This window comes from Antechinus flavipes, chromosome 6 (assembly GCF_016432865.1).
Source record: "Antechinus flavipes isolate AdamAnt ecotype Samford, QLD, Australia chromosome 6, AdamAnt_v2, whole genome shotgun sequence".
In the NCBI taxonomy this organism is placed as follows: Eukaryota; Metazoa; Chordata; class Mammalia; order Dasyuromorphia; family Dasyuridae; genus Antechinus; species Antechinus flavipes.
Window position 1 is genome coordinate 209,739,851 of NC_067403.1, and position 26,539 is coordinate 209,766,389.

General features: G+C 38.1%; 1 protein-coding gene across 1 annotated transcript in view; it reads right to left on the reverse strand.

Moving 5' to 3' along the window:
• The window catches only part of SCUBE2 (signal peptide, CUB domain and EGF like domain containing 2), an 86,954-nt gene extending 63,439 nt beyond the window's left edge, over nucleotides 1–23,515 (reverse strand). Inside the window, exons 1-6 of the mRNA XM_051964964.1 lie at nucleotides 23,295–23,515; nucleotides 22,008–22,130; nucleotides 14,156–14,281; nucleotides 9,779–9,913; nucleotides 4,166–4,291; nucleotides 83–199 (exon numbers count right to left, since the gene is read on the reverse strand). Coding sequence (XP_051820924.1) covers nucleotides 83–199; nucleotides 4,166–4,291; nucleotides 9,779–9,913; nucleotides 14,156–14,281; nucleotides 22,008–22,130; nucleotides 23,295–23,397 — 730 coding nt within the window. The 5' untranslated portion in view covers nucleotides 23,398–23,515. The remainder of the gene's footprint in view (nucleotides 1–82; nucleotides 200–4,165; nucleotides 4,292–9,778; nucleotides 9,914–14,155; nucleotides 14,282–22,007; nucleotides 22,131–23,294) is intronic.
• Nucleotides 23,516–26,539: the final 3,024 nt, after the last annotated feature.

The window sequence follows — 26,539 nt, forward strand, 5'->3', positions numbered from 1 at the left end:
CAGAACACACCCAGGTCCACAAAGAGTCTTTGTCATCAGAAGCATCATTTTCTGATAAAACAGAACCAATACACATACTGACCCAGGCAGGATTTCCCATCTGTGTGTAACTTGTACTTTGGGTGGCAACTACACTCAGGTCCTTCATCTGTATCATCACATATGTGCTGACATCCGCCATTTCCATGATTACATGTCACTGAAAAGAAAACACATGGATAAGTAATATGTTGAAAAGCCAGGGAAACCTGAACTCTGCTCCCTACCTTCCACTTTGGGTAAAGAGTCTACCTTCTGGGTTTCTATTACCTCAATCTGTAATTACCTTACCTGTTTCAAGGTATATTGCTAGAGAGGATTGGAAATCCTTCCAACTTTCAGACCTATGAAATCTCCTGAGCCAGTGCAATGAAGCCCAAGGGATACCCTCAAGGTCCTGTAATATGCAAAAGCAAGTTCAACAATTTCTAACACTGGCCCAAAGGAGAGAGCAGGAAAGCTCCCACAAAGTGCCACAGAGAACCTAACTCTACATGATCTTGGGAAAGAATCTCTATTGCACAGCTCTTTGGAGTTCTCAGTGCCTGGGATTTTGGCGACATGCCCACACTTAACGGAACATTTCTATGGCTATGCAACATTCCCCAAAAAGGTCTCCTCGAGATTTCTTCCTATCCTCTACTTTCTTTGTGGGTAATCAGTTTTGCAGACAGCAATGCAATGGGCTAGCCTGGGAAAAAAATGCCTGGAGTTTCTTGCTTCTTGCCCTGCAGGGTTACTGACAACTGTTGATTGCTGGCTTCACAGCTCAGCTGCCCTTAATGAAATAAGAGAGATTTACTAATACTAACAATGTATCCCAGGAAATATATGAATAATTCTCATTTGTGCCTCAGTTCTTCTCTCCTCCTAAAACAAAAATATAAGCTGCCACACACAAATTGCTACTATTCTAAAAGAAACAAGTTGTACTTAAAATTATGACGGGAGAGATACAAAAGCCTTGCTGCAACCTACCATGGTTCCAAAATGAAAGGGCTTCCCATTATTTATGTGTTTTCCTATACTAAGGGGAAATTACAATACGAGGACCTGGATTATTTTGTTTCCAGATACCATGTTGTGGCATTTGGGGGTGTCTTGATTTTAATTAGGAACCCTTTCAGAACTACTTATTTACCAAGTGGCAAAGGAGATAGTTTTATTTAAAATAAAAAAAAAAAAAAAAAAAGGATTCAGTAGTATCTATTATTCTGTTGTTACCAGAATTTTTGACAGATTATTTTGCATCCTCAAATTGCTATGTAAGACTACCTTTTTGCATTGAATTGGCAAAGGCAGAAGGTTCAGGCATCTTCTGTGCCTACTTAAGCTAGAGCAATGAAGCCAGCCAACAAAAATAAAACCATGACCGATTATCATCTCAACCAGCAAAATGGTGTAAAGAAGGAAGTGGTCTTCTCTCTCTAAAGTAAAGTACATTATTTAGATAAAAGCATACAAGTTTTTATTTGCTATATACCTACTTTATGGGCTTCATTAATACAGAATTCCCACACATGGTTTTGACTTAATTCTACTCAAAATATTCTATTTTATCCATAACTTTTTCAGAAAGGTCTTGACCAATTTTCAGTATCATTTTATCTTTTTAAGAATGAAAAGGAAATATTTAATTAACTCATTTCTCCAGCTAATGTTTTAATTGACAATCCTTTTTATTTTTAAAAAAAATTCTTAGTTCCCTCTAAAGGGGCAGAGTGAGAAATATTTGAGAAACTCTAGGTGATATAAAAAAGTTATCAATAAAAATCTATTTTTAAAAATCATCAAAACCCGCTTCTTCTAAATAGTCTAGAATGCTCCAGACCAATTGTTTTATTTTGATTTGGTTTAAAGAGAAGAATGTTGAAGGGAGACACTGTGAGAGGCTGGTATTCATGTCAAAGTAACGTATCACTTGCACACACAACACATATAATTAAAACAACATTAACCTTTCTAGCCCTCTCCCACCAGCAGCTGTTTTAAATTCACTCTGTTTCTATTCCAATGCCCAAACTCTTTAGGTCTTCAATTTCCTCTAGCCCCATGGAGCCCCTAGAATCTTTCATTCTCTTTGAAGAACTCTTCAAAAACCCAAGTAAAATCGCTGCTACTGTTACAGAACTTTCTTCTAAACTAATACCTCTAAAAGAAAGGAAGGGAAATTCCATTTAAAAACTGCACATTTAAGATCTCAGCCTGTCAGTTAGGCTTTACAATGCTCTAGAGGAGAAGAATCAATACTATTCTGCCTGTAATTCCTTCTGATTTTGAAAAGTAAAGATTACAAATTTACATATCTGGCAAGTTAATGGGTTTTAGTCATTATCCAGTGCATTATTGTAATTGCTAATGACAACAAGACTTCATTCCTCAAATATTTGTGATTTCATTGCTATGGATTCTACCATCAGATGTCAACCCCTCTATGCCTTCAGAAATGGTTTTCCAGAGGGCTTGGACCAAAATGTTTATAATCTTCTGGCCATTTTATAACCATGTGACTCAAAACCTGGTCATGAGCCTCTTAGAACTTAGTTAAGTAAATAGTTGTTATTCAGCTGTTTTCAGTCATGTTCTATTCTTTGTAACCCCATTTGGGGTTTTCTTGGCAAAGATACTGGAGTGGTTTGCCATTTCTTTCTCTAATTCATGTTATAGATGAGGAAACAAACAAAGGTAAGTGATTGCCCAGAGCCATTTAACTAGTAAATGTCTGAGGCTGGATTTGAATCCAGGTCTTCCTGACTCCCCATTCTCTCTCTTGCATGCATAGCCATTAGAGGTACATAGTCTGTCAGGAGCCTTCCAGGTTGGTAACAGCAGACACAGTTTACGGCCTGTTGACCCAACCTTCAAGAAGCCATGCTCAAAAAGCTCCTAGTCACAGAAATTGGTAACAAAAATTCCCCTTGATGTGAGTCTCCCTAAGGCAGGCCAGCGACACTTGGATAAACCCTAGGCCCAAGCCCTGGCTTCCTAATCCCACACCCAGTGTTCCATCCTCTGCACTAGCAGGCTTATGTAAAGCTTCACTTGCAATCTCATGGACTTTATAGACTTACAAGCACTTTTCTCACCACAAGGATGGTAGTGTAGCTATTCCCCTCCTCATCTTACACACAAGGAAACAAAATCTCAGGAGAGGTCAGGGCCCTGGTCTGTGACTATCAAATTAGCACCAGAGCTGAGGCTCAAAGCCCTGCCTTCTGATACCACATCCGGTGACAAGACGGTAAGTTTTCCATATATTAATCATTAGGGACTCCTAGATTTAGCATCCAGTACAACATTCCTGATTTGTTTAGCAGGCTTTTAGGCAATATGGAGGAGTTGACCATGATTATTAGGAAAAATCTCATCATCTCTCAGATGAGAAATAAATCTGCCTTCATCTCCAAGTATAGCCTATTCATTCAAAGCTCTCCCCCTATAAATCTGTACATGGTTTATTCTTGTTGAAACTACTATTTGAAAGATTGTTGTACCCTTTCTAAAAAAAAGTTGAATAACATAAATGTTTTTTTAATCAGTTGGAACTTTACTGCCATAATTATTTTTCAAAGCTCTCTCTAAGTGATGAAATAAACTTGTATTTCCATGCATTTAGAGCGTCTGGATTCTTAAAAGTTGCACAAACTGAGCATTTCAGTGTGGCCTGAAAGACTCAGCAGTGGACAAGAGGACCAGCCTGGCTAAATTGTGACAGGTTTATCACTAAAAAGTTGGCCATCAAGAGATGGCCTCACAAATTTATCTATTAAGGCAAAATTACAAATTTCTTGAATGTTGAAGCATTTAATACGGGGGGGAAATCCTGATTAATTTTTCTTCCCTAAATTTCTTTGCCATTTGCTTCTTCTTGGATCTAAGACTTGATTTTCTAATACAATTCCCAATCATCAGTTTACTTCTTTTCTATGTAGCTAAACAACAAGTTGAAACTTTTGTCTTATGTGCTAACCGGCAAACTCTGGACATTTCTCAATGTCCTTAACCTTCATGACACCTAGGGCATAAAAGAGGTTAAGTGGTTGACTGAGCAAGTAATTAATGAGAGTATCAGAGTGTTGCTTGATAGGCTTCCAGAAGACAAGAGCAATCCCAACTCCATACTTACAGATACAATCCCTTTGGTTCTTGGCTAGTGCAAAACCAGGCCTGCAGTCACATGTTACTCCTCCCTCCAAGGTCTTCTTGCAGAGGTGGCCACAGCTGTGATCCTTATTCAGGCAGTTTAAGCCTTCTGCAAAACAGAGCAAAACCATGGGCACAAATGGTCTTGAGTCAGGCTTCCCAGAGATAGTTTGCCCTTGAGATGCCGACCCCTCTATAAGCTTATATGTTATAAGAGCCTACTGTGTGACAAACATGTATTAAATGTCCCTGTTAGCTCAGGAATTGTGCTAGGTTCTGAGAAGTAGAGAGGAATGCCTGGAAGAGCCTATCCTGGTGGATTTTAGATTAATCAGTAAGGGAGGATACAGCACAAGTAAGAGTGATACAAGCAAGAACACAATAAGGGCAAAGGTGAAATATAGACAAGATACCTTAAGAAAATACACAACAGAGGCAGTCACTCTAAACTGTGTAGCTCTGGGAGAAGGCATGCACAGTACTTGGACTGGGCTCTGAAGGGAGAGTCTATTTTTCAATAGGAGAGGATATTCCAGTGAGTAGAACAGCTTGTATGAAAGTGGGAGACAGGAGACAGAGCAGATCAAGTGGTCCAAACTGCCGGACTGAAGAACATACAGGGTGGAGCAGTTTGAAACGTGCATGGAGACAGGTTGAGGAGGACCTTAAATACCGGCTGAAGAGGTTTGTGCTGAGAATGGTAAGGAGCCACTGACAACAGCAGGAGGGGAATGCTAGGGTCAGACTTGGCAGCTGTGGGAAGAATACACTAGAGATAAGAAATAGCAGGACCAGTCCGAAGGACAAGAATTCAGGCTAAGGAGGGTGAAGGCCTGAACTAGGGGCACAGAAGAGAGGATGGAGATGAGGAAAGTGATGGGAGAGAATGTATGGAAATTCAATCAGCAGAATTTGGCAGCTAATGATATAGGTAGTAAAGGAACAGGGGGTGGGGGGGAGTGACCCTAGATGACTGAGAAAATAATTGGTGACACCAACAGAAAACAATACATTAAAATATGTCAAACTCAATCACTTCTCAGGGACATTTCTAATGCCATCTTTAATAAGGTATGCTGCCCAATTAATGAACAATCAACTCACTTGAAATGCTAGTAGGAATTCTATGAAGTGATTACACAAGAACAAAATGTGATCTTTTAATCTATTTATGTCACATACACTGTGAAACTTGGCATTAGAATTCCTTGCTTCTTTTTGCCTCCCAATCTTCTGGTCCCAATATCTGGTGATTTTTCTCTATCAACATTTTATCAATTCAACAAATGTTGATTAAAAATCTATCTATGTCAAGCACTGTGCCAGGCCTCAAACTAAAAAGATAAAAAAACAGGCTCTGCCTATCTTTAAGCTTACAACTGTATATGTCACTGACTGTGAGTGAACCAAGAACAAACTCCTGATATTACAAGTTTCACAGTTTTATATGTGATCATAAAAGATACTCATTACTGCAGGAACCAAAAATCTTCACTATAAAATGATCCAAAACTATTTATTATAAACTATTTCCCTTTTCCTTCACTTACTATACACCATAATGAAATCTCGACTTCTGCTACCCAAATCTCATAAATCACTTCTACATAAAACAGGATGACAGAAATTTAGTACAAATAAACTCATATAATATAAAGGTAATGCTTCCCATAACCCTTTATGTCTCTCTTAAAACCATCATGTTTGTATCTGCCAGCTATGAGCCAACATCACACCCCTGCCCTCCCTCAATATGTTGGGTGCTGGTCCTAATTCAGCTCACCGCTGCCAACAGCTGCTGCCAATTAAGAAAGAAGGAAACTTGCCCAGGATTAGTGGAAAGCTCTCTTATTGCTCTGGCTAATGTAGTTTATTTGAATGGCATTTTCAGCCACTTGGCAAGCCCTTTTGATTGCTTTCCTGTGCAGAAATGGTCTATCCAAGTTGGTGCTGACTGACTCTTTAACAACCTATTCCTTTTGATCACCATCCTCATAAAAACACGCTAACAACACTATTTATTTATTTGTATTTATAGAAACCAAACACACAAATGCATAAATTGGACATGTCAGTAATGGCATTTGGTGGTGGTGGAAGTAGTTAAAGATGCTTATTGGATTGAATAATACTGACAATTCTCAACACTACAGGAAATTTATAGTTTGCTTGCCTGTCACCTGAGATTAAAATGTGGATGATATTTAGATTGTCAACTAATAATGGAAATTGGGGAGGGAGAGTGGTTAGAACATCCCTGAAGCTTTGGTATTATTCCACTCATAAAAGCAAATTCCTTCATATTTACAGAGGTGCGGTATGGAATTTACAAATCATATATGAAAACCAGATCAAAGTGACATGTGAGATGGGCAAGTATAAACATATAAAGTGAAAGAAGAGATTGTAGAGGGAGGACCCTAGGCGTTGTATAGGAAGGACGTTAGCACTCACAAACCCAGACTCAGTCCCCCTGAAGATCTTTCTTCATTATTTCTAAAGATGGTAGTCCTAGGGACACCAAAGGGGCCATTCCCTAGTGAGGCACTGGGCTTTTCTCTCCAAAGCCAAATTCTCTCCAAATTTTTTGGAGGAAAAATAAAAAACCTCAAGAAATGATTCTGGGGTTCGGCTAGAAAGATGACCCTCCTTCTTGCCTGCGATTATTTTCTGCAGACTTGGAAGCATCAGTGATCTCTTCTCATTCCACAGCCACAAAGGAGAAATAGCCATAACATGTTAAGGGGTAGCAGTTTGTCTTGAGACTCAAGGTCTATCTGGCTTTGAAACGCAACTCCAGGGGCCTCAGTTTTTCTCAAGTGCAATACAGCGAGTGTAGCTTCTACTTGGCAGGGCTCTTTTTAGGTCTGGGTAAGAGAATGTATGCATAGTGCTTTGAGAACCTTAAAATGCTTTATGTTGGCTAATATGATGATAGCAAATATTTCCATAGTGATCAAAATAATTGGGTGCAATGGCCTAGAATCATGGTTTCAAGCTGTTAGAGCTGAAGGAAGTCTTAGAGAATATTAAGTCTGACACCCTCAATTCACATAAAAAAAAAACAAGGTCCAAAGAGAAATTACTTGCCCATAGTCACCTGCTAATCTGCTTTCTGCCCATAAAGACCTCCTCTGAGTCTCAGCTTCCTCACAAAGCAGAGATAATGATATCTGTAGGACCCATGTCATAGAGTGTTTATAAAGCTCCAATAAGATAATATAAAGAGTTTTAAAGATCTTAAAGTGTTACATACATTCCACCCACTATTATTGTTACTATAATAGAGCTAAGACCATGGATAGATTTTCTCACTCCCAGGTCTGTACTTTAGCCATTTTGTCATATCTCAACTTGAGAGATTATGTTTATTTAGACAGCCAAAACAGCCATGGATAGGGATAAAGACAAAGTATAAATTATATGTCCTTTCCAGACATAATCTCTATAGCCTCCTAATCATGAAAAAATAGGGAGCCAGTTTTCTGGGCAATTGACATTTCTAAGTGTAAAATAAACAAGTAAACAAATATCAACAGCCTGGAATCTTCCTAAGCAACTAAATTTTACCTCCAAACTGAGAAACATTAAATAAAAATACAAATCTGTTTTTTAAATGTGATCCTTGTTTGACAGTTACTTTTTATAAAATATTTGCAAATAAATTATTTTAATTAATTAAAAATTCTAATTATTGCTTTCTTTTAGATATTATTTTAGCTGTAAGTTGTGGGTTTTAAACTTAAATATCAATTTACTATATAAACTAGTTAAAAAAAACCCTCCCCTCAACTTGGCACTTTTAACTTATTGTTCTATTTAAGAATTTTAAAAGAAAATATAGAAGGAATTCTTAGTTACAAACTGCTGTATTTTGTTGACTTGTGTTGATATGAATTTGCCAAGCAATCAGCTTGAAAAGCAATAACAAATCACAAGGAAAGTTTCCAGACCACAATTCAAATTCTTGAATTCATACTGCAATCTTATGAAAAAAATATATTTTCAGTTTAAATGTGCTTCAGAGGATTCAAGAATGTCTGAAATACATAATTTTGGAAACTTTACGAAAAGATTCACATTCATTCTGTCTCTTGTTTTAAGGAGATTATGGCTGAGGTCAATTTTTACTGGGCACTTCAGCTGAGGATAAGGGAATGTTATCAGATTGAAAGTCTTCACTTTATTTGAAGTGATGGTTGCAATCAGTTTATCTAAAATGACTGAATGAAAAGCACATAGTTACCTAAGGGTCAAATTACTCTCTATGATGCCAGGTACTTGGTTGGGAATAATTAATCAATGACTTTCCATGTTACAGCCTAGACATCCAAGTGTCAGACTACAGTATTCTTCCTTCTGGTAAGAGAGCTTTAAACAACAAAAGAATGGATGCTCTGCTTCTCAGATTATTCTGCTCTACTGGTTTCTTGATTCCTTTCCCACAGTGAGAATTCTACATAAGTCTCATGAGACAAAGATGCCCCAAATCCTACAGAACATACAAAAGAGTCCAAAGGACCCAACTTGAAAGCCAACATCTACTATTCCGCTGTCAATCAAGAACTAGTGCATCACACAAATTCAGAAATGATCCTGATTAGCTCCAGTATTTTGTGACTTCTCCTGTATTAAACATAGCAGTATGCTTTAACCTTTAAGAGGGCCTACAAAGCATTAAAATGAGCTGTCTGATTTCTACTTGAACATTTTTCTCTGTGTATATTTCTCTGTGTATATTTAGCTATTGCAGAAGAAATTGTTTAAACAGGTACTTTAATAGTGCATACATTCTGAATGTGCCACTCTGAACGTAAAAAAATACTCATACCTTCCTTAGACAGTTAAAAAAATCAACTAGTTAATGGAGAAAAAAGTTCTATTCATTGGAAATTACTAAGTAGTACAGAGTCAAAGGGTGTTAACAATGTCTAATGTATGAGACAGTGACATTTGGTAGTTTTTCTTAAAAATAAACATGATGACAGCTCACATTTATATAATGTTTTATATTTACAAAGCACTTGGCACACTTTCTTAATTTAATAATGATGAAACAAGTAGAGAAAATAACCTGATATTTTCATGATATAACCCTTGGATAAGTAAAAATTTTCCCTTCTTACTAGTATTTTGAAACATGTCTGTGTTCTAACTTGAAGCAGAAAAGTGATCTAACTCCAATTCATTCACTGGTAATCATGTTTGAAAGGTTAGCATTTCAAGCACAACATCACTTCATTTTTTGAAAATCTGAATCACAGGCCAATCCAGCTTCCTCATTTGCAAAGGACAAACTTAAGACTCAGAAGCTAGATAACAAAGCCAGGACAAACAACTGACATTTATACAGAACTTTACAGCTTACAAAGCACTTTTATCATGAGGTAGATGGTGGAACTTAATTTCTATATTAAATGCAAGATCAAAGAGGAGCAATGGCTCATCGACTCACTCTCTCACTCTGCCATACTGTGACTTTCACATTCTTTCTATCTGTTAATACTTTCAGTTTTCTGTATGGTAGGCACCTACTAAATATTTGTTAACTGATTGTGACAAAGTCCTAGTAACATAAGAAAAGTTCCATTTATACCTTCTGCATGGTGAATGCACGTATGTTGGTTGTCACTCAGGAAAAAGCCCTCGTTACACTGGCACTCATAGCTCCCCATGGTATTGACACATGTATGCTGGCAGCCACCATTGTTGAACAGGCACTCATTCACATCTGAAAAAGGAAGGAGTGGGTTTATATCAGCTTTGTCTTGCCATTTCCCCAGCATAGGCAGGTTAGGTCTAACTACAAACCAAAATCTGTTTAGGATATAGGAACTATATTAATCCACAATACAGTCCTATATTAATATCTCAAACAAACATAGATACAAATTCATAAATATAACAGAAATTATTTTGATGGTTAAAAAACAAATCACTGTGACCCATATAAAATTAATATTCAATACTCAAAGTCATGTCCCAAGATTTAAGATACTTTTACATTGACAGGAATAAAAACAGAGAATGATGATTCAAATATATTTACTTTTTTCCTACTATTTTTTTTTTTGCTATCACTAGCCTCTCTAGGCACATCTATAACAAGAAAATTCGTTTTTAAATAACTTATCTAGGATTCAAATTTGAAATCTTACACTCATCTGTTCCTTTATACCACCAGGCAGATACTGGACTAAACAGATGGGACCTGTGCCATACCCTAAAGGCTAAGAAACCTGGCCCATTTTAAACCAAAGACTGAAGCAAATTCCAGGGGATGAGCTTTCCTTAGAACACACCTTACCCTGGTATTCCAATCTGTAGATCTAGTATTAGCAAGAATAATTTTTATTCTAAGTTCAAAATATCTGATTCATATATATATATATATACATTTTATATATATACATATATTATATCTTTGCAGTTTGATACTAAAAAGATGTTCTCCCTATATGTTTTGTCATATTTCAGGAAAGAAGTTGATGAAAGTATAATTGGGACTAGGAAAGAAAGGTTTCAGAAAAAGTGAGATTGAATTTATGTGTGGATTATGGCTGGCAAAAATCACAAGCTTTTCTTGGCATACCCTGAATTTAGCACAAGTACTAGGGTGTATTTGCATCCTAGCCTAACAAGGGTTTAACTCTAGATGAGATGTTTTAGAACCTATAGATCTCAATACAATGCGAAACAGAATCTGTTCTTCCTCTGTCTCTGAGTTTTGGATTCCTACATTTTCATTATTTCTTAGATGTGATTGATGGGGGAATATGAAAATGTTTAAGTTCTGTTTGTCTAGTCCTTTCACTTTATTTCAAATGTTGCTCTTTTAATTATCTTTATACACATTACAGGTTTACTCATGTGCACCCCTCACATCACTGTGAAGTAATTCTACAAAGAGAAAGAGAGAATGCAGGATGAAAGCACTCTCTCTCTTTGGAGTTAGAAATGGAACCAAAAGAAAAGAACCCAGGGCTCATGATTAACCTGCCAATAAACACTTATTAACCAACACCACCAAATATCTATACTAGTTTTTTTTTTTTTTGAACTGTGAAGCTCAATTGATTCATTCATTTTTTCTATTGTTTATGCTTCCCATCATTTATGGAGGCTCTATCATGCTTTGGATGCTATAATTGATACAAAGGTTGTGGTGGTGTGGTAGAATAGAATGAGTGCTGAATTTGGAATCAGAGTCCTATGGTCAAAAGCCAGTTCTTTCTGTACTACCAATGAAAACTTGGGCAAACAGCAACCTCTCTGTGCCTCAGTTCCCTAATCCATAAAATTAAGGGAGGTGAATTAAATAATTTCTAAGTTTTTTCCAGCTCTAATCTATGATCCTAAGAAAAATTCATAATCCTTTCCCTCAAAGAATTTATAGTCTAATAAAGAGACGAGGGCTGGAGTGTAGAATGTAGTCTCATCAAAGCAACACCTCGTACCAAGGGAGGGAGGGAGACAGCACATGCATGAGAACACGTGTGTGTTGGAGGGAATGGGGAAAACAGAGCTAGAGGGAAGAGGAGCACCTGGGCCAAGATGAAACGGATTCTACAGGCAAAATGAAAGGGACAAGACATTGAGGAGAGCACCGAGACATTGAGCAGAGAGCGGGAACATGAGTCAGCTGTTGTGTAGAGTACAGGCCACAGAGCATAAAAGGCCTTGGATAACTCTTTGAGTTTAGATTCCAAGACACAAGCAAGGAAGATTTCTGCATGTAAAACTTTCTATGCTTTAGAAAGATCATTCTTGAAAAACAGTATACTTGGAAAGATAGCAGGACTGAAGGCAAGGGAAACCAGCTGAGCAGACCTGCAGGAATTTAGGTGAGAGATAACAAGAAACTGAGCTAAGGTGGTGGGGATAGGAATAAAGAGGAGGGAATGATAGGAGACATTAAAGGGGCCACATTTTTTAAAATGTCATCTATTTGGATATGCAAGCAAAGTAGAGGAAAGAGTCAATGATAGTGGAATATTATCGTTAATGAAATCAAGAAATCAAGAGGAAGAACAGATTGAAAAGGAAATGATGAGTTTATCGGGAATAAGTTGAATTTGAGGTGCCAGTGGAACAACTAGATAGAAATATTTAGCAGAATTGAAAACATAGGATTAAAGCTTGGTTGGAAAAAGATTTGCGATTATCATCCTTTGCCCTTCAACTCTTGTCTCTCATAATTTAGACCACCTCTTACAACATAAATTAGCAATTCATCAATACAATTCAACAAATATTTGTCAGATGTCTATTTTGTGCAAGTTCAGAGTCTACCATATTTATAAAGTACATAAGATCTATTGTCAAGGCAAAAATATAAATCTCAGTTGTTATTGAATCAAAGAGGAACAAAGTATTCTTCCTGAAAATGAAAAGAGCTACTGTAAATTTAATCAACAAATTAAATAATTACCTAGATTTTAAATATATGTTTCAGGACACAAAATTTATTTTTGTCGTTAGATTTTCTTTCCTCATCAAATACATCGGTGTGTATATAATTTCTTGGCTTGACATCAATAGTCCTTAACTGTCCCATTTCACCTGGACCACAGACCTAGAAGAACCCCTCTTCTGGCCTGGATTAGGAAATGCTGCAGAAGCAGCATTTTGTATGTAGTTTTTGCAAGTCTGGTTGCAAGTCTCTGCTCTACTGTCCATTGGCTATATAACTGTTAGCAAGTCAATTTATTTCTCACTGTTTTCTTATGTATAATGAGGATAATAATACTTGCTCTGCCTGCCTACTTCAGAGTGTTGTTCTAATGAAAGTGCTTTGTATTATTGGGACTACAAGAGTTAGAGAAAGTTGTATTTAAATAAAGTAGCTAGAAACAAAGCTGCTGAATGAAGACCTGTATTTCATTCTCTGTTCCAACATCTTCCTTTCAGTCACATATTTCAACACAATTTACCAGCAAAAATAATTTCTCTCAATATCTTTAGGCAGTGAGATAATTCCCTGTTACTGGGAAACAAACATAGAACATCCTAATAGCTTGTCCTTGATTCTGTGATAAAACTGGAGCTCAAGAGTTTCCCAAACTTCTATCTCTGGGATTGTGGTTTCTCACCCTGCTCTACAATAAATCACATGAATATCATGATCAATAGAATGATAGTAACATGATCAATTTTGGAAATTAAAGGTCTGTGCCACAGGGCCTTCTCCAGATATTCATCTGCATATCAAACATAGACTTTTGACTACAAATGGAATTTGGTTGGCAAGACCACAAAGAGCTGCCAACGTACTTCGTAGGAGAGAGACGGCTAAGTCAGCAACTGCCTGACACCAAGTTATTCAGAAACATCCACACAATTCTACTTCTAGCCAAACAGCTTGTTTTCAGTAGTTCTGGAGAAATCTTATCTTAAGGAACTAATTAACAAACAATATCCTTCAGTATCCCTAGCTCCACAGATTTAAAATTCCAGCAGATATTTGTGTGTGTGTATCTCCTTAGGGTAAAAGAATAATGGAAGTGTTCTGTCTCTTCCCCCATCCAAAAAATAATAATAAAATCTATTTGGCTTAAACCAAAGGACACACTTTGATTCTTCAAAAGAAGAGATTTGCCTGATTCTAGAGGTCTGAGAGAGTCCCAGAATGGCATTAACTAGGTATCAATAATGATACTTTTAATAAAATATTCAGGTCTATCCATGATTCTTGTAAAAAACCAAAAATTAATAATTGATCTTAGAGTAATACTGGTATACTATAAGATCAATCAGTAATGATGATGATATTATCTCATAAGCCTGTTGAGAATAACATCACACATTATTAAAAATCATTAAGATTTCAGATTCCCCATTTGGACAAAAAATAAAAGACTGATTTTGAAGATGCTCTGTCTTTATGCTTATTGTTTAAATCCAACCAAATTATGGGTAAAAGACTAAGTTAAGGAAATTAATGCTTACAATTGTTTGGTACTATACTACTTACCAAGACAATTATGACCATCGTGAGCCAACATGAAGCCATCATAACAAGTGCAGCGATAATTGCCTGGAATGTTAAAACATTCATGTACACAGTCTCCATTGAATTCATTATCGCATTCATCAATGTCTGAGGAATAAAAGTAAAAATCTATAAGATGTATGCTATATCTTTGATAAAGACAGGTTATAACATGAAACTGCATATAATAAACACTCTCTAAAGTCATCTTACGAATTGGCTATTCCAACACTTCATTTGTTGAACTTTTCTGTAGTGATTAGATCAACAAAGCTTTTTCCCTACTTTTAAAGTTTTTTCAGAAATATCTCTGTCCCTAGCATTCCCACTCCCAACTATACACACAAGAACTTTTCCAAAACCATTGACAGTGGCTGCATGTGATAACATATAACATGTTCTATTCCAGCAGTCTGTCACTGGTCTTATTCCCTCTCCAGGGCCATCAGTCATTATATAATGTTCAGCTTCATTTTATTATGTTTCCATTATTATAATCATTGTTTATATCACTTTTCTATTTTGGCTTATTTTACTGTCAGTTAATACAAGATTTCTTATCTTTCCTTGAAATGATCATCATTTTTTACAATCCAATGAGATTTCATTATATTCCTAAAATGTGATTCATTCAGTCATTCCCCAGGCAATGGACACCACTTTATTATCACAAAAAAGTTAGTACTTCAAGCTAATGTTTCCACTGAAATAAATCACACTATGTAAATAATTCTTGATAAAGCAAAATGATAGAAAGAAGCCATCCTGAATACCCACAAACATAAATTTTTCTGTTTTTAATTATGTTGAAATTAGCTTCTCATAAATAACTGTTCTCATTTAAAGAACCAATAGTCACAATCTGAAGCCTTACTTCATCTATAAAATAAGAACACTGTACAAGATGGTCTATAGAATGGTTTCCAAATCTATGATCCCGTAACAATAAGAGTATCCCTACCAACCTTAATTTGATTCATGATGTTTTCTAAAATACAAAGGCAGATTACTTAATGTATACAATGATTACAATCCCCAACTCTGTGTTCTAGGTACTGAACATTTCAAAGAAAAACAAATGACTTAAAGTGCCATGTCATTATTTTATTTTAGAAGTTTTTGCTCTTTAAGGAATTCAGCCAATAGGACCACTGTAAATGTCACATTTTTCAATTTTCAGAATTTCTAAGGAACAGAACTCTATTCTTATCTTGCAGACATAGCTGCGATGAAATTTTAATGGACAAATAAGTTTAAAATAGCGATCTGAGAGGTCATTTAGTCCAAATCATTGCCAAATAAGAATTCTCTCTACAACACTCAGGACAAATGATCAATCACTCCTGGTTTGAAGAAATAGCTTATCTGAAAAGGTCACACTTGGCTCATTTCCTCCAGAAAAGACTTGCAAAGTGAAGTTGGTAATAAAGAGAAGATACCACAGGTTTGGACCAAGTGATTTACAAATGAAATTCACTTGTTGAGAAGACAGTTGCATCTCTGAACTATAATCTCCATACCTTCTCACTCTTTTTTTCCTTCAAAAGAACATTTTAGTTTTGAATTCAAATTGATTTATGATCGATCCTTCAGGTAGAAGACAATCATTAAAACAATTATTTTAAATTAAAATGATAGACATGCCTGCTATAAATTGTATAAAGGTCAATTTAATTTATAGTATATCAATCTCAGAAAACTAAGAGAAAATTTGTATTATTCAAACAACATTTATTGAATAGGTGCCACATATAAATAAAACCAAAAACAAGATATCTACCTGCAAAATGTTTTAAATGCTAGAGCATCCATGAAAGTAAACTTTTTAAAAACAGTTTATCAACAAATTTCTGTAGCATAGACAACAAGGGGAATAAACAGAGAATATTCCCTGATATTTTTAGTTATGACCAAAAATCTGCACTATAAGTTTACATGAATATAAGTCAGTGTCATAACACATATTAATGGAAATTTAATTTGATTCGCACTGAATGACAGTTACCTGCTGCATGGTAATCTGGCATAAATGTTGTATGGTTGACATAAAGGACCCAGGGCAGAGCTAGGGGCTGAACCTGTAATTTCATTGACAGAAGAAACATTCAGGTAAGCAAACTCCTTCTGCCAGGGCAGGTCAGTATATCCTTTGTGTGGACTAGTCTTGGAGGGCTGCTTAGCGCAATGAGAAGTGAGGTGCTTGCTCAGATCACCCAGCCAGAACACAACCAAGGCAGGTTTGAGGCAGGGCTTGCTGACTTCGAGGCTGGCTCTTACGCCATGCTGTATCTCATAAATTCCCCAGCCAGGATTAATAACCAAGGTCAAACCAAAATTCTCTCTTGCCTTGGCTAGTTTTCCAGTATCTATCATAAATGCCAATCAATGTTGTTGGTGGGCAATGTCAAGGTGGCACAGTGCACAGAGGGCACAAATACCTATTTGTCTACATAAAAATCCTAAAACTAAGGCACATTCTCCTTCTTCCTCCCTGAAGTTCCCTCTGTGCCTCTGCCTGGTAGTTCAAGGCCCTCTCTGCCTGGACTAAAATAACAATTCCATAATTGTTAGATGGAACTTCCCAAGCTATGCAATCCAACTGATACTTGAATATGAATTTTTTCTCCAACATTCCCAAAGAATCACCTAGACTTTGTCAGAAAACCTCTCGTGAAGATAACGCATTATCTCTCCCAAGATAGCTCATCCTACTTTTTAGATAACTTATATTAAGTCAAAACTTGCATCTTTGCAAATCCTACCCACTATTTCCAATTTTGCCTTCTTCAGCAACACCAAGCAAATCTAATTCGTCTTCCACTGATAATTTCAATTGAATTCAATAAAAATTTTATTAAGCAACTACTACACATATGGGATTTGCTACGTCCTGGAAACAAAAAACCAACGTCTTTCACTCTCAAGAAGTTTACATTCTACTAGAAGACTCAGAGTGGCTATTACGTCTCCCCTGAGTCTTCTCTCCTGTAGACTAGAAGCTTCAGATTTTCCAGCCTCCTGCTTTGCTTATAACAATCCTCTTCAAAATATTATAAGCAAAGCACTTCTACCTTTATCTGAGTCAATGAGGGTGGAAGAGGCAGCTAGATGGCACAGCAGATAGAGCACCAGCCCCGAGTTCAAATGTGGTCTCAGACATTTAACACTTACTAGCTGTGCGACCCTGGGCAAGTCACCTAACTCCAATTGTCTCTCTCTCACACACACACACCACACACACACACACACACACACACACACACATTCTGAAACCTGACAAGGCTTTGCACAAAATTATGAGTAACTACTCTTGATTAGGGCCACTCAAAAAGTTCAAATTCACTTTCTCCACAAAAATGGAAGGAGAGACTATTTAAATCTTCTTCTGCACTCCAGGTACAAGCATACCACAATTAACTGAACTTCACAGATAATGTGTTTTTGTTTTTTTTTTAACAAATTGAAGGTTTGTAGCAACCCTGCATCAAATAAGTCTACCAGCACCATTTTTCCAATAATGTGTTCCCATCGTGTCTCTGACATATTTTAGTAATTCTTTAGTAATTCAAACTTTATTATTATTATTATTATTATATCTGTGATCAGTGATCTTTGATGTCACTATTGTAGCTGTTTTGGGGTGTCATGAACTGTATCCACATAAGGCAAAAAACTTAATTGATAAAGATTGTGTGGGTTCTGACTGCTCCACCAACCTGGCCTTTCCCTGTCTCTCTCCCTCTCCTCAGAATATTACTTAAATTTAGTTGACAAAACAACATTAGGGTTTGAGAGGACTTATTCAAATTCTGATTTTTTTTTTAATTTTGAGTTCCAAATTCTCTCCTTCCATCCCATCCCATCTTTCCTCCCCTCCCTGGGATGGTAAGCAATTTGACTTAGGTTATACATGTGTAATTATGTAAAACATTTCCATGTTAGTCATGTTATGAAAGAAAATATAGACCAAAGGGGGGGGGAACATGAAAAAAAATAAAGTAGAAAATAGATTATTTCAATCTATATCCAGACTTCATCAGTCCTTTTTCTGGAAACAGCATTTCCCATACTAAGTTCTTTGGAACTGTTTTGAATCATTGTATTGCTGAGAATAGCGAAGTCATTTACAATTGACATATAATATTATTGTTACTGTATACAATGTTCTCCTGGTTCTACTTACTTCACTTTGCATCAGTTCATGTAAGGATCAACTCCAGTTTTGAAAGAAGTTTTGCTACAGGCAAAATGCCATCCAACAGTATCATATGCTACAGAGAAATCTTTTGTGAAGGGGAGAGTCTATTGATGCACTAAACTTCATTGTTGAATTATTTCAAGAAATTGCCAAAGTCACCCCAACCTTTAACAACTACTGCCCTTATCAGTCAGCAGCCATCAACACTGTGGCAAGTCCCTCCACCAGCAAAAAAAATTACTCCTCACTGAAGGCCCAGAGTATGGGTAGCATTTTCAACAATAAAGTATTTTTAATTAAGGTATGTACATTTTAAGATATACTACTATTGCACAATGAATAGACTACAAACATGTACAAACATGATTTTTCTATGTACTGAGAAGCCAAAAAATTCATGTGACTCAATTTATTGTGATATTTGCTTTATGGCAGTGGTCTGGAACCAAACCCTCAATATTTCTATTGTATGCCAGTTTACTAAATATACAATATGTATAGATCTTTTCATGTTCTGATAGTACAGTGAAAGAATAAAAGGATACTGACGATTAAAGGTTATAAGAAGCACTATTGAAAAGGGAAAACATAAAGAATAGAGAAATTAAAGTTTACTTAGGTCACAACTTGACTTTAGCCAGAACCTGTTTTGATTTTAATCTTTTATGAGAAGAAAATTTTTATGCCACATAAGAACAAAATCAGAAAAGATCAATCACAGAAGGCTTCCTGAAAGAGATGAATTTTGAATCAGATTTTAAAGATGAAGAGCTTAATGAAAAAAGAAAAGAGTATTCCATACATGACAAATTTGTTTTTAAAAACAAGAGGATAAAAATACAAATTGTGTATAGAATGGCACAAGAAATTTCTTGGGGTAAAGGAAGGAGTCAAGTAATGACATTGATGAGATAGAGTGAGTCAGAGAAAAGTTAAAGATGAGTGATAGAGGACCCAGGATGCTAAATTTGGCATAAAATGAAATAGGATGCTGCTGGCTGTTAAATATTTGGTTCTTGATAGAGGAGGGACAAACATTCAATGATGCCTCAATAATATGTTGTTGAACACTGAACTCTACTAAAAATTTAGAAAGAGAATATAACATATTCCTGACAAAATAAGTTTGTAACCTAAAATAGTCATGCTGCTATGAATACCTAGATCCAGTGGAAAAGGAGTGTATATCACCAAAACAAATAATTTACAATGGTTAATAGTTTTGCCATTTTGGTACTATAAAGATTTTATTTCTGTGGCTCACTTATGATTAAGTATATGGTTCGAATTTTTCCCAGTCTCGTCAGAAAAAGCCAGGCCATGTCAACAAATTATTGTCCAAATGTGCAGTCTATTTGCACAAATATTGATTAAGCACAAACTCATCACCAGTGATAAAAATAGAGTGGACTTCCATATATACAGGTCCACCCAGAAGATTCTTACAACTATGTTCATTATATTATTCATCAATTTATCAAATTATTACCTGTATAATTCTAGGGAAGAATTTTAAGATTTTTTTTAAAAAATCTAGATTAAAAAAAAAAAGCATTGTGTTTACCCTTAAACAAATGAAAAGCATCTACCCACACTTCAAAAACAATTCATATGCCACTTCTTCCAGGAAATCTCCTTTAATACCCCAGTTGGAAATCATAAACCTTGACTGGGCCTAAGAAGTCATCATGTGCAACAAAGTCTAGAAATATTAGCTGTAGCAATAACATGAAAACAAAAATAAAGACATAAATGTTGGCAAAGACAAAATTTTCCTTTCTGAATGGATGATGTGAAACTGTACTAAGTGAAATCCAAAAAATCAGCAAAGAAACTATTGAAGCAATTACAGCTTCAATAAGGTAGCAGAATACAAAGAAATTCATAAATATCATCTGCATATCTACAAAGTACTAACAAAAACCCAGGGAAAATAGGTTCCATGTATAATAATTACAGAATATATAAAATATATGGTAGCCTACCAAGATAAAATTTATATAAATACACAAAACACATGACAGAAATAAAGGAAAATTTGGAAATAACTAATCCTGTCATAATTGGGTAACTCACTATTACCAGACTTTATACTATAGTACAAAGTAGTGATTTTTACAAAATGGATACTAATTAAAAAAAGAAAGAAAGAAACAGACTAGGGGGAAAAAAGAAATATAAGCAACTAGAACAGAAACCCAATATTTGATAAAACTGAGAATATAAAATACTGGGGGAAGAACTTTTTTTTGACAAGATCTCCAGGGAAGACTGGAGAGGAATTTGGCAGAATTTAGATTTGACACATGAACTGAATAAATATAAAATCACACACACACAAAAAAAAAAAATCAGGAGAAAATAAAATACCTTTCACAATTATGACTCAAGATAAAAATTCTTAATCACAAAAAGGATAAGGGAGATCATGAAAGGTAAAATAAATAATTTTCACAATGTAAAATAGTGAAATTAGAATAGTAATTGTAGAGCAAGGTAAATACTAATGTCAATATTACCAAAGTCTGACATAGAACTATAGAACACCATAAGCCATTCCTCAAAAAATAAGCAGTTTTTTAAAAAAAACATACTTTTTTTTAAAAATTGGAAGCCACATCTAAAAATATGATCCACATCACTAATAGCAAGAAAAATTAAAATGAAAACAATTTTGATAATAATATGGCAATGTCAGAGGGGGAAATAGCCTCATTGATATACTGCTGGTGGAGTTGTGAAGTGGTCTGAATGTTCTAGATTTCATTTTGATATTATGCAAGAAAAATTATTAATTGGCCCATACCTTTTGATTCAGCAATCCTACTCTTGTACTAAGGATACATCCCAAGGAAGTCAATGACAAAAACAAAGGTACACTATATACTCTTTCTGGTGACAAAGAATTTGATGGTGAGATAGTTGAGAAAACTCTATGAATATAATGAAATATTATTGTGTAGTTAGAAATGACAAGAGGAATTCTGAGAAGCATGGAAGGATCTTTATGAACTGATGCAGGTGGGAAATAAGCAGGATAAAGAGAACATATACATAGTAACTATAATAACGTAGATTATTGTGAGCCCTATCTAGTGGTTAGAGTACCAGTGCTGGTGTCAGGAGGACTAAGTTGAATTCTGACTTCAGACACTAGCTGTGTGATCCTGAGAAAGTCACTTAACCCCAAATTAAAATATAAAGCTCCCAAAAGGAAGTTAAATTCTGAGTAACTGAAAAATGGAGATGGTCCCAGAGAATAAATAATGAAACATACCTCTTCCCTCTGGCAGAAAGCTGGAGGCTGCTAGGATCAAATGTGATTTCAAAAATTAAAGTGATCAAAGGCGCGGGGTATGATGGAAAGACAGATTTGGAGACAAGGAATAAGAATTTTAATTCTAACTGCTAGTTATGAGCAATGTAGTCTGGAAAAGAATAAGTCTCCCTCGTGCTCAGTCCTGGCAGAATAAAGGAGCTGGACTCTAAGGTGAGTTGTTCCTACCTCTATAGCCCATGGCCTCTGAATTGTGGAAATAGAGAGCTCTCTTGAAGGAGCTTGCCCAGGAAGAGAAAGGGTAAGTTGGAGGCAACCACTGCCCCATGTGCCCTTAGCATTGCAGATAGCAAATTTACCTTCACAGTGCTTGCCTTCCCCTTGGTAGCCTGGCTTGCAAGAGCATTTATAGGATGTGCGTGTGTTCTGGCAGATGGCATCTACATGGCAGTCATCGATTCCTCTGGCACACTCATCCACATCTGCAAAGAAGAGACGTTCACCAGTAGCTCAGCAGATTGCTTAAATGAAGTGCACTTGTAGAAGGAGACTAGACAGGTTAAGCTCTTTTCTTGTAACCAAATGTCCACCCAATCTGTCACTGCCTACTTTACCAAACATGCAAGTAGTATCGGCCTTATGGAACTAAAAGACAATTATTCTTGAAAAAGGCACACTAAAGAAACTAAAATTTAACCTTTAGAAATTTGTAACTAAACTTTAAAACAAAATATCCATTTCTGAGATGTAACATGCATACCTTTACACATACTTATAATGGGTAGAAATATTTGATGAAAGTTAATGTTCCTGATTAATTATCAAATTGGGGAAATAATTCAAGTTGAGTTAGTTCCTTTCATCAAAAGCACTTAACTCCAGCTGCTGAAAACTCAGGCTTATTCTTTAAAAAGGGTCACTTAAGGGCATTCCCTGCTTCCCAAGCAGTTAGTCCCACAGCAAGTAAAAGCACCAGTGAACCCCAACGCCAGCCACTGCTGAAAGGAAGGAGGAGGGGAGGCATGGGTATCTATGGGAGGGGGTCTTGGGTCTAGAGGGGAGAGAAAGGAAAAGGAAGAAGGGAGGGAGGAAGTAAAAGAGAGAAAGGAGAGGGAGAAAAGGGAGAAGGAGAAAGGAAAAGGGGGAAGGGGGAGGAAGGAGAGGGAGAAAAAAAGAGGGGGGAAGAGGGAGAAGGGATGAAAGGGGAGGAGGAAGAAAACGGGTGAGGGGAGATTAGAGGGGAAGGGGAGAGAGAAGGGTAAAGGGGAGGGGAAAAGGGAGGAAGAGAAGGGGGAGGGGAGGGGAAAAGGTGAAAGGGAAGGGAAAAAATGTGAAGGGAGAAAAGAGAGGAGGAAGAGGGGGGAAGGGGAGGCAAAGAGGAGAGAGAAGGGGAAAGGGAAGGGGAAGGGAGGAAGAGAAGGGGGAGGGGAAAGAGTGAAAGAGGAGGAGGAGAAGAGGGGTGAAGGGAGAGGGAGAGAGGGATGAAGGGAAAGGAAAAGAGTGGAGAGAAAGGGAAGGGGGACAGCGGGAGGAAGAGAGCGCGAAGGAGACGCGCACCGGGCAGGGAGCTGTCAGCAGCCCCGGCCCCGCACCTCCCCCAGCCCCGCGCTTCCCCAGGTCCCGGCTCCACGCCTCCGGACGCTCACCCGCGGGCGGCGGCGAGGACCACGATAGCCCGGAGACCAGGAGCAGCAGGAGCAGCGGCGGCGCCCCCGCCGCCCCGCAGCAGCCGCGGCCCCGGCCCCGCATCGTGGAGGCAGAGGCGGCCGGAGAGGAGCGCTGGACTGCCGGGAGCCGAGCGGCGGCCGGCGCCGGAGGGGGCGCGAGTGCGCGTGAGGGAGTGCGCCCTGCCGGACTCGCGCCCGCCAGCCGGCCGTCTGACACTCTGACAGCCACGGCTCGCGCCCGCCGGCCCCGGACTGCCCCGCCCCCCGGCCCGGCCTCATTTTCACCCGGGGACGGGGCGGACACGCCCCCTCCCTCCCCGGCAGCCTCTCTCCCAGCCGGGCCCAGGGGGCGGGGCCTCCAGACAGGCCCTCTCCCCGCCCCCCGGAGGCCTGACGCGAACCTGCACACCTGAGGAGCTCGGAGCTCTCTGCCTTGGCTCCAGGGCGCACGTGGCTCGGGACTCCCTAGCGCACCTGTTGTGAGGGAATGACTGGTCCCAGAAAAAGGGGTCGTCCCTTCTCCTACCCAAAGGACTCTCTCCCGAGCGTTCAACATTCATTAAAGTGCCTAATGTGTGCAAAGCAGAGCTCCCTCCTAAAAGAACTCAGCTCTACAAACTTTCGTTAAAGTACCCAATGGGTGCAAGGCATTGCCTCCCTCCTAAAAGAACTCAGCTCTACAAACTTTCGTTAAAGTACCCAATGGGTGCAAGGCATTGCCTCCCTCCTAAAAGAATTCAGCTCTACAAACTTTCGTTAAAGTACCCAATGGGTGCAAGGCATTGCCTCCCTCCTAAAAGAATTCAGCTCTACAAACTTTCGTTAAAGTACCCAATGGATGCAAGGCATTGCCTCCCTCCTAAAAGAATTCAGCTCTACAAACTTTCGTTAAAGTGCCTAATGGGTGCAAGGCATTGCCTCCCTCCTAAAAGAACTCAGCTCTACAAACTTTCGTTAAAGTACCCAATGGGTGCAAGGCATTGCCTCCCTTCTAAGCAAATTCAATCCAACAAACATTCATTAAAGTGCCTAATGTGTGCAAGGCTCTGTGGCAAGCAAGCTCACTAGGAGCACATCTCCAGAGAAAGCTCCCGTTTTACAGATGAGGAAACTGAGACTCAGAGAGGCAGGATTTGAAACTAAGTCCTCTGGCTCCAGAGAGCCAGTGTTCTTTTCCTCGGTTCTGCCCCCGGGCTCTTCCCTCTCCTCACGCCCCGCAAAGTCCCGCACCACTGCGTACCTCCGTCGGGGAGCATCCTCTCCCGAGCTCATTAACCATTACTGCTGGCTCCATCACCAACCGCTGTCCGCCCAACCATAGCGCCATCACTGGCTCCGTCCGGGTTGGGGATGGGAGGGACACAGGGAGCGGGGAGCAAGGAAGAGAAGGGAGATCTGCTCTGGCTAAGCAGCTTTCAGGGAATCTCGGAATCTCAAGCAATGCGAGAGACCTTAAAAATCGCTTGTTCTTTGCCTAATCTATTATACCTCACACACACACGCACACACACACACACACACACACACACACACACACACACACATTTTTTATTTACATAAAACTGGGTTTAAAAGATCACGGAACGTCCTCCAAGAAGAAATATCAGAAAAAGGCCATTTTTTTTTTTTTGCCTCGTCAGTAAACGAGGATTATAAAAGGGAGTTAATGTAGATCTGAATTTAGTTCCCACTCATTGCCCCGTTGATGGCACTAGTGATGTAGGTTGCGTTTCTGTATAAAAGAAACGGGCTTTTTTTTTTTTAAGGTCCATCTGGGGAGCATCACCTTGAGTCAGTCCCCATCTCAGTGCCCGATCATTTGAGGGGCAGAGACCCCTAAGTTCTATAGGACATGAGATGAGAGCCTCCCTCGTAAGCTTCACTCTGGGCCCCGGGATATTACAAGGCGGTGTACCCAGACACTAAACAGTGAACAGACTTTCCTGTATCATCAAAACATCCGGACACAAATCCCAACTGCAAGTCACAAACAGAGCTCCGTAGGCTCACGGATTCACACCCATCTCTCACACACATACACGGCTTTCCTCTCCATAGCCCTTCCTCCTTCACCCACGCTCTGAATAATTTGAGGGGGTTGATTTGTCCTGTAGACTTACTGCTGCACATTTCTATTTGAGAAGAAGAAAAAAAGTCTCTTTTTAAAAGGGAGGGGCGGGGCCGGATGATGTCTTTTTGACCTTTTCATCCCCAGTGAAGGCAGGCAGGTTCCATCCTTTTCTCCCTCTCTCATTCTGTCTCTCACTCTTCCCTCCCTCCCCCTTTTGCTTTGTTCTGAGAGAAACACTGGCCATTTCTAGTTGTAAGGATGGTTTATACACATTTGTAAATCTTCACTTAGTGAAACTTTCCCTGTCTTTGTCTTTGTGTTCTTAATGGTAGCCATAAATTACTGCTTTCTTTTCTCATTGGTCTATCAGGCTTCATTGCTTTTGAAATGATCAAAGTTTTTTTTCTCTCCTTTTAAAATCCAACTAGAAATTACCTATTGTGTGAAACAGACCTTTTTAACTTCAGTCAAAGCATATAAATACATAAAGCTGCCCATTAAACTCTTAAGGCAGACTTCTTCCTCTCACTTTCACTAGGTTAAAAAAAAAAACTTAAAAAAAAAACCCAACCTTGTTCTTTCTCTCACTGTTACCCCAAGTTTGAGTTTTACCAAGTAGGTAAGTTTACAATAATAACTTCATCCTTCTCTCGCATGGTTTTGCCTTTGTCGGATTTCATTGCCGGCTATCACTTCTGCCTTTTCCCCTGGAACAAACAAATCACAAAATAGACGCTAGAAAAACTGCCAAATCCACATCGTTTTACTGTTTTTCATTTGGTCAGCCTTCAACCTTTTGGATGTAGATCACAAATCATCTACAGCAACATTAGAACTAACATTACTTACAAAACATTAGAGCTAATAAGGGCCTTAGAAGATTGTTTAATCTATCTCATTTCAGAAAAATAAACCCAAAGAAAGAATTTACCCAAGTTCACAGGAGTTAGTGACAGTCACATCTAGAACCCAGGCTCCAAGTTCATTCCATGATATCATGCTCCCAATATCTTTGTGCAGACAGTGGGGCATGTATCATTAGCCTTATTTTCCAGGAAATTGGGAGGAACTAAGTGATCTGTCCCGTGGTTACACTAGCAAGATTAAGTCAGAGATACAACGAACTCTCCTCCATTTAATTGTTAATTTGTTA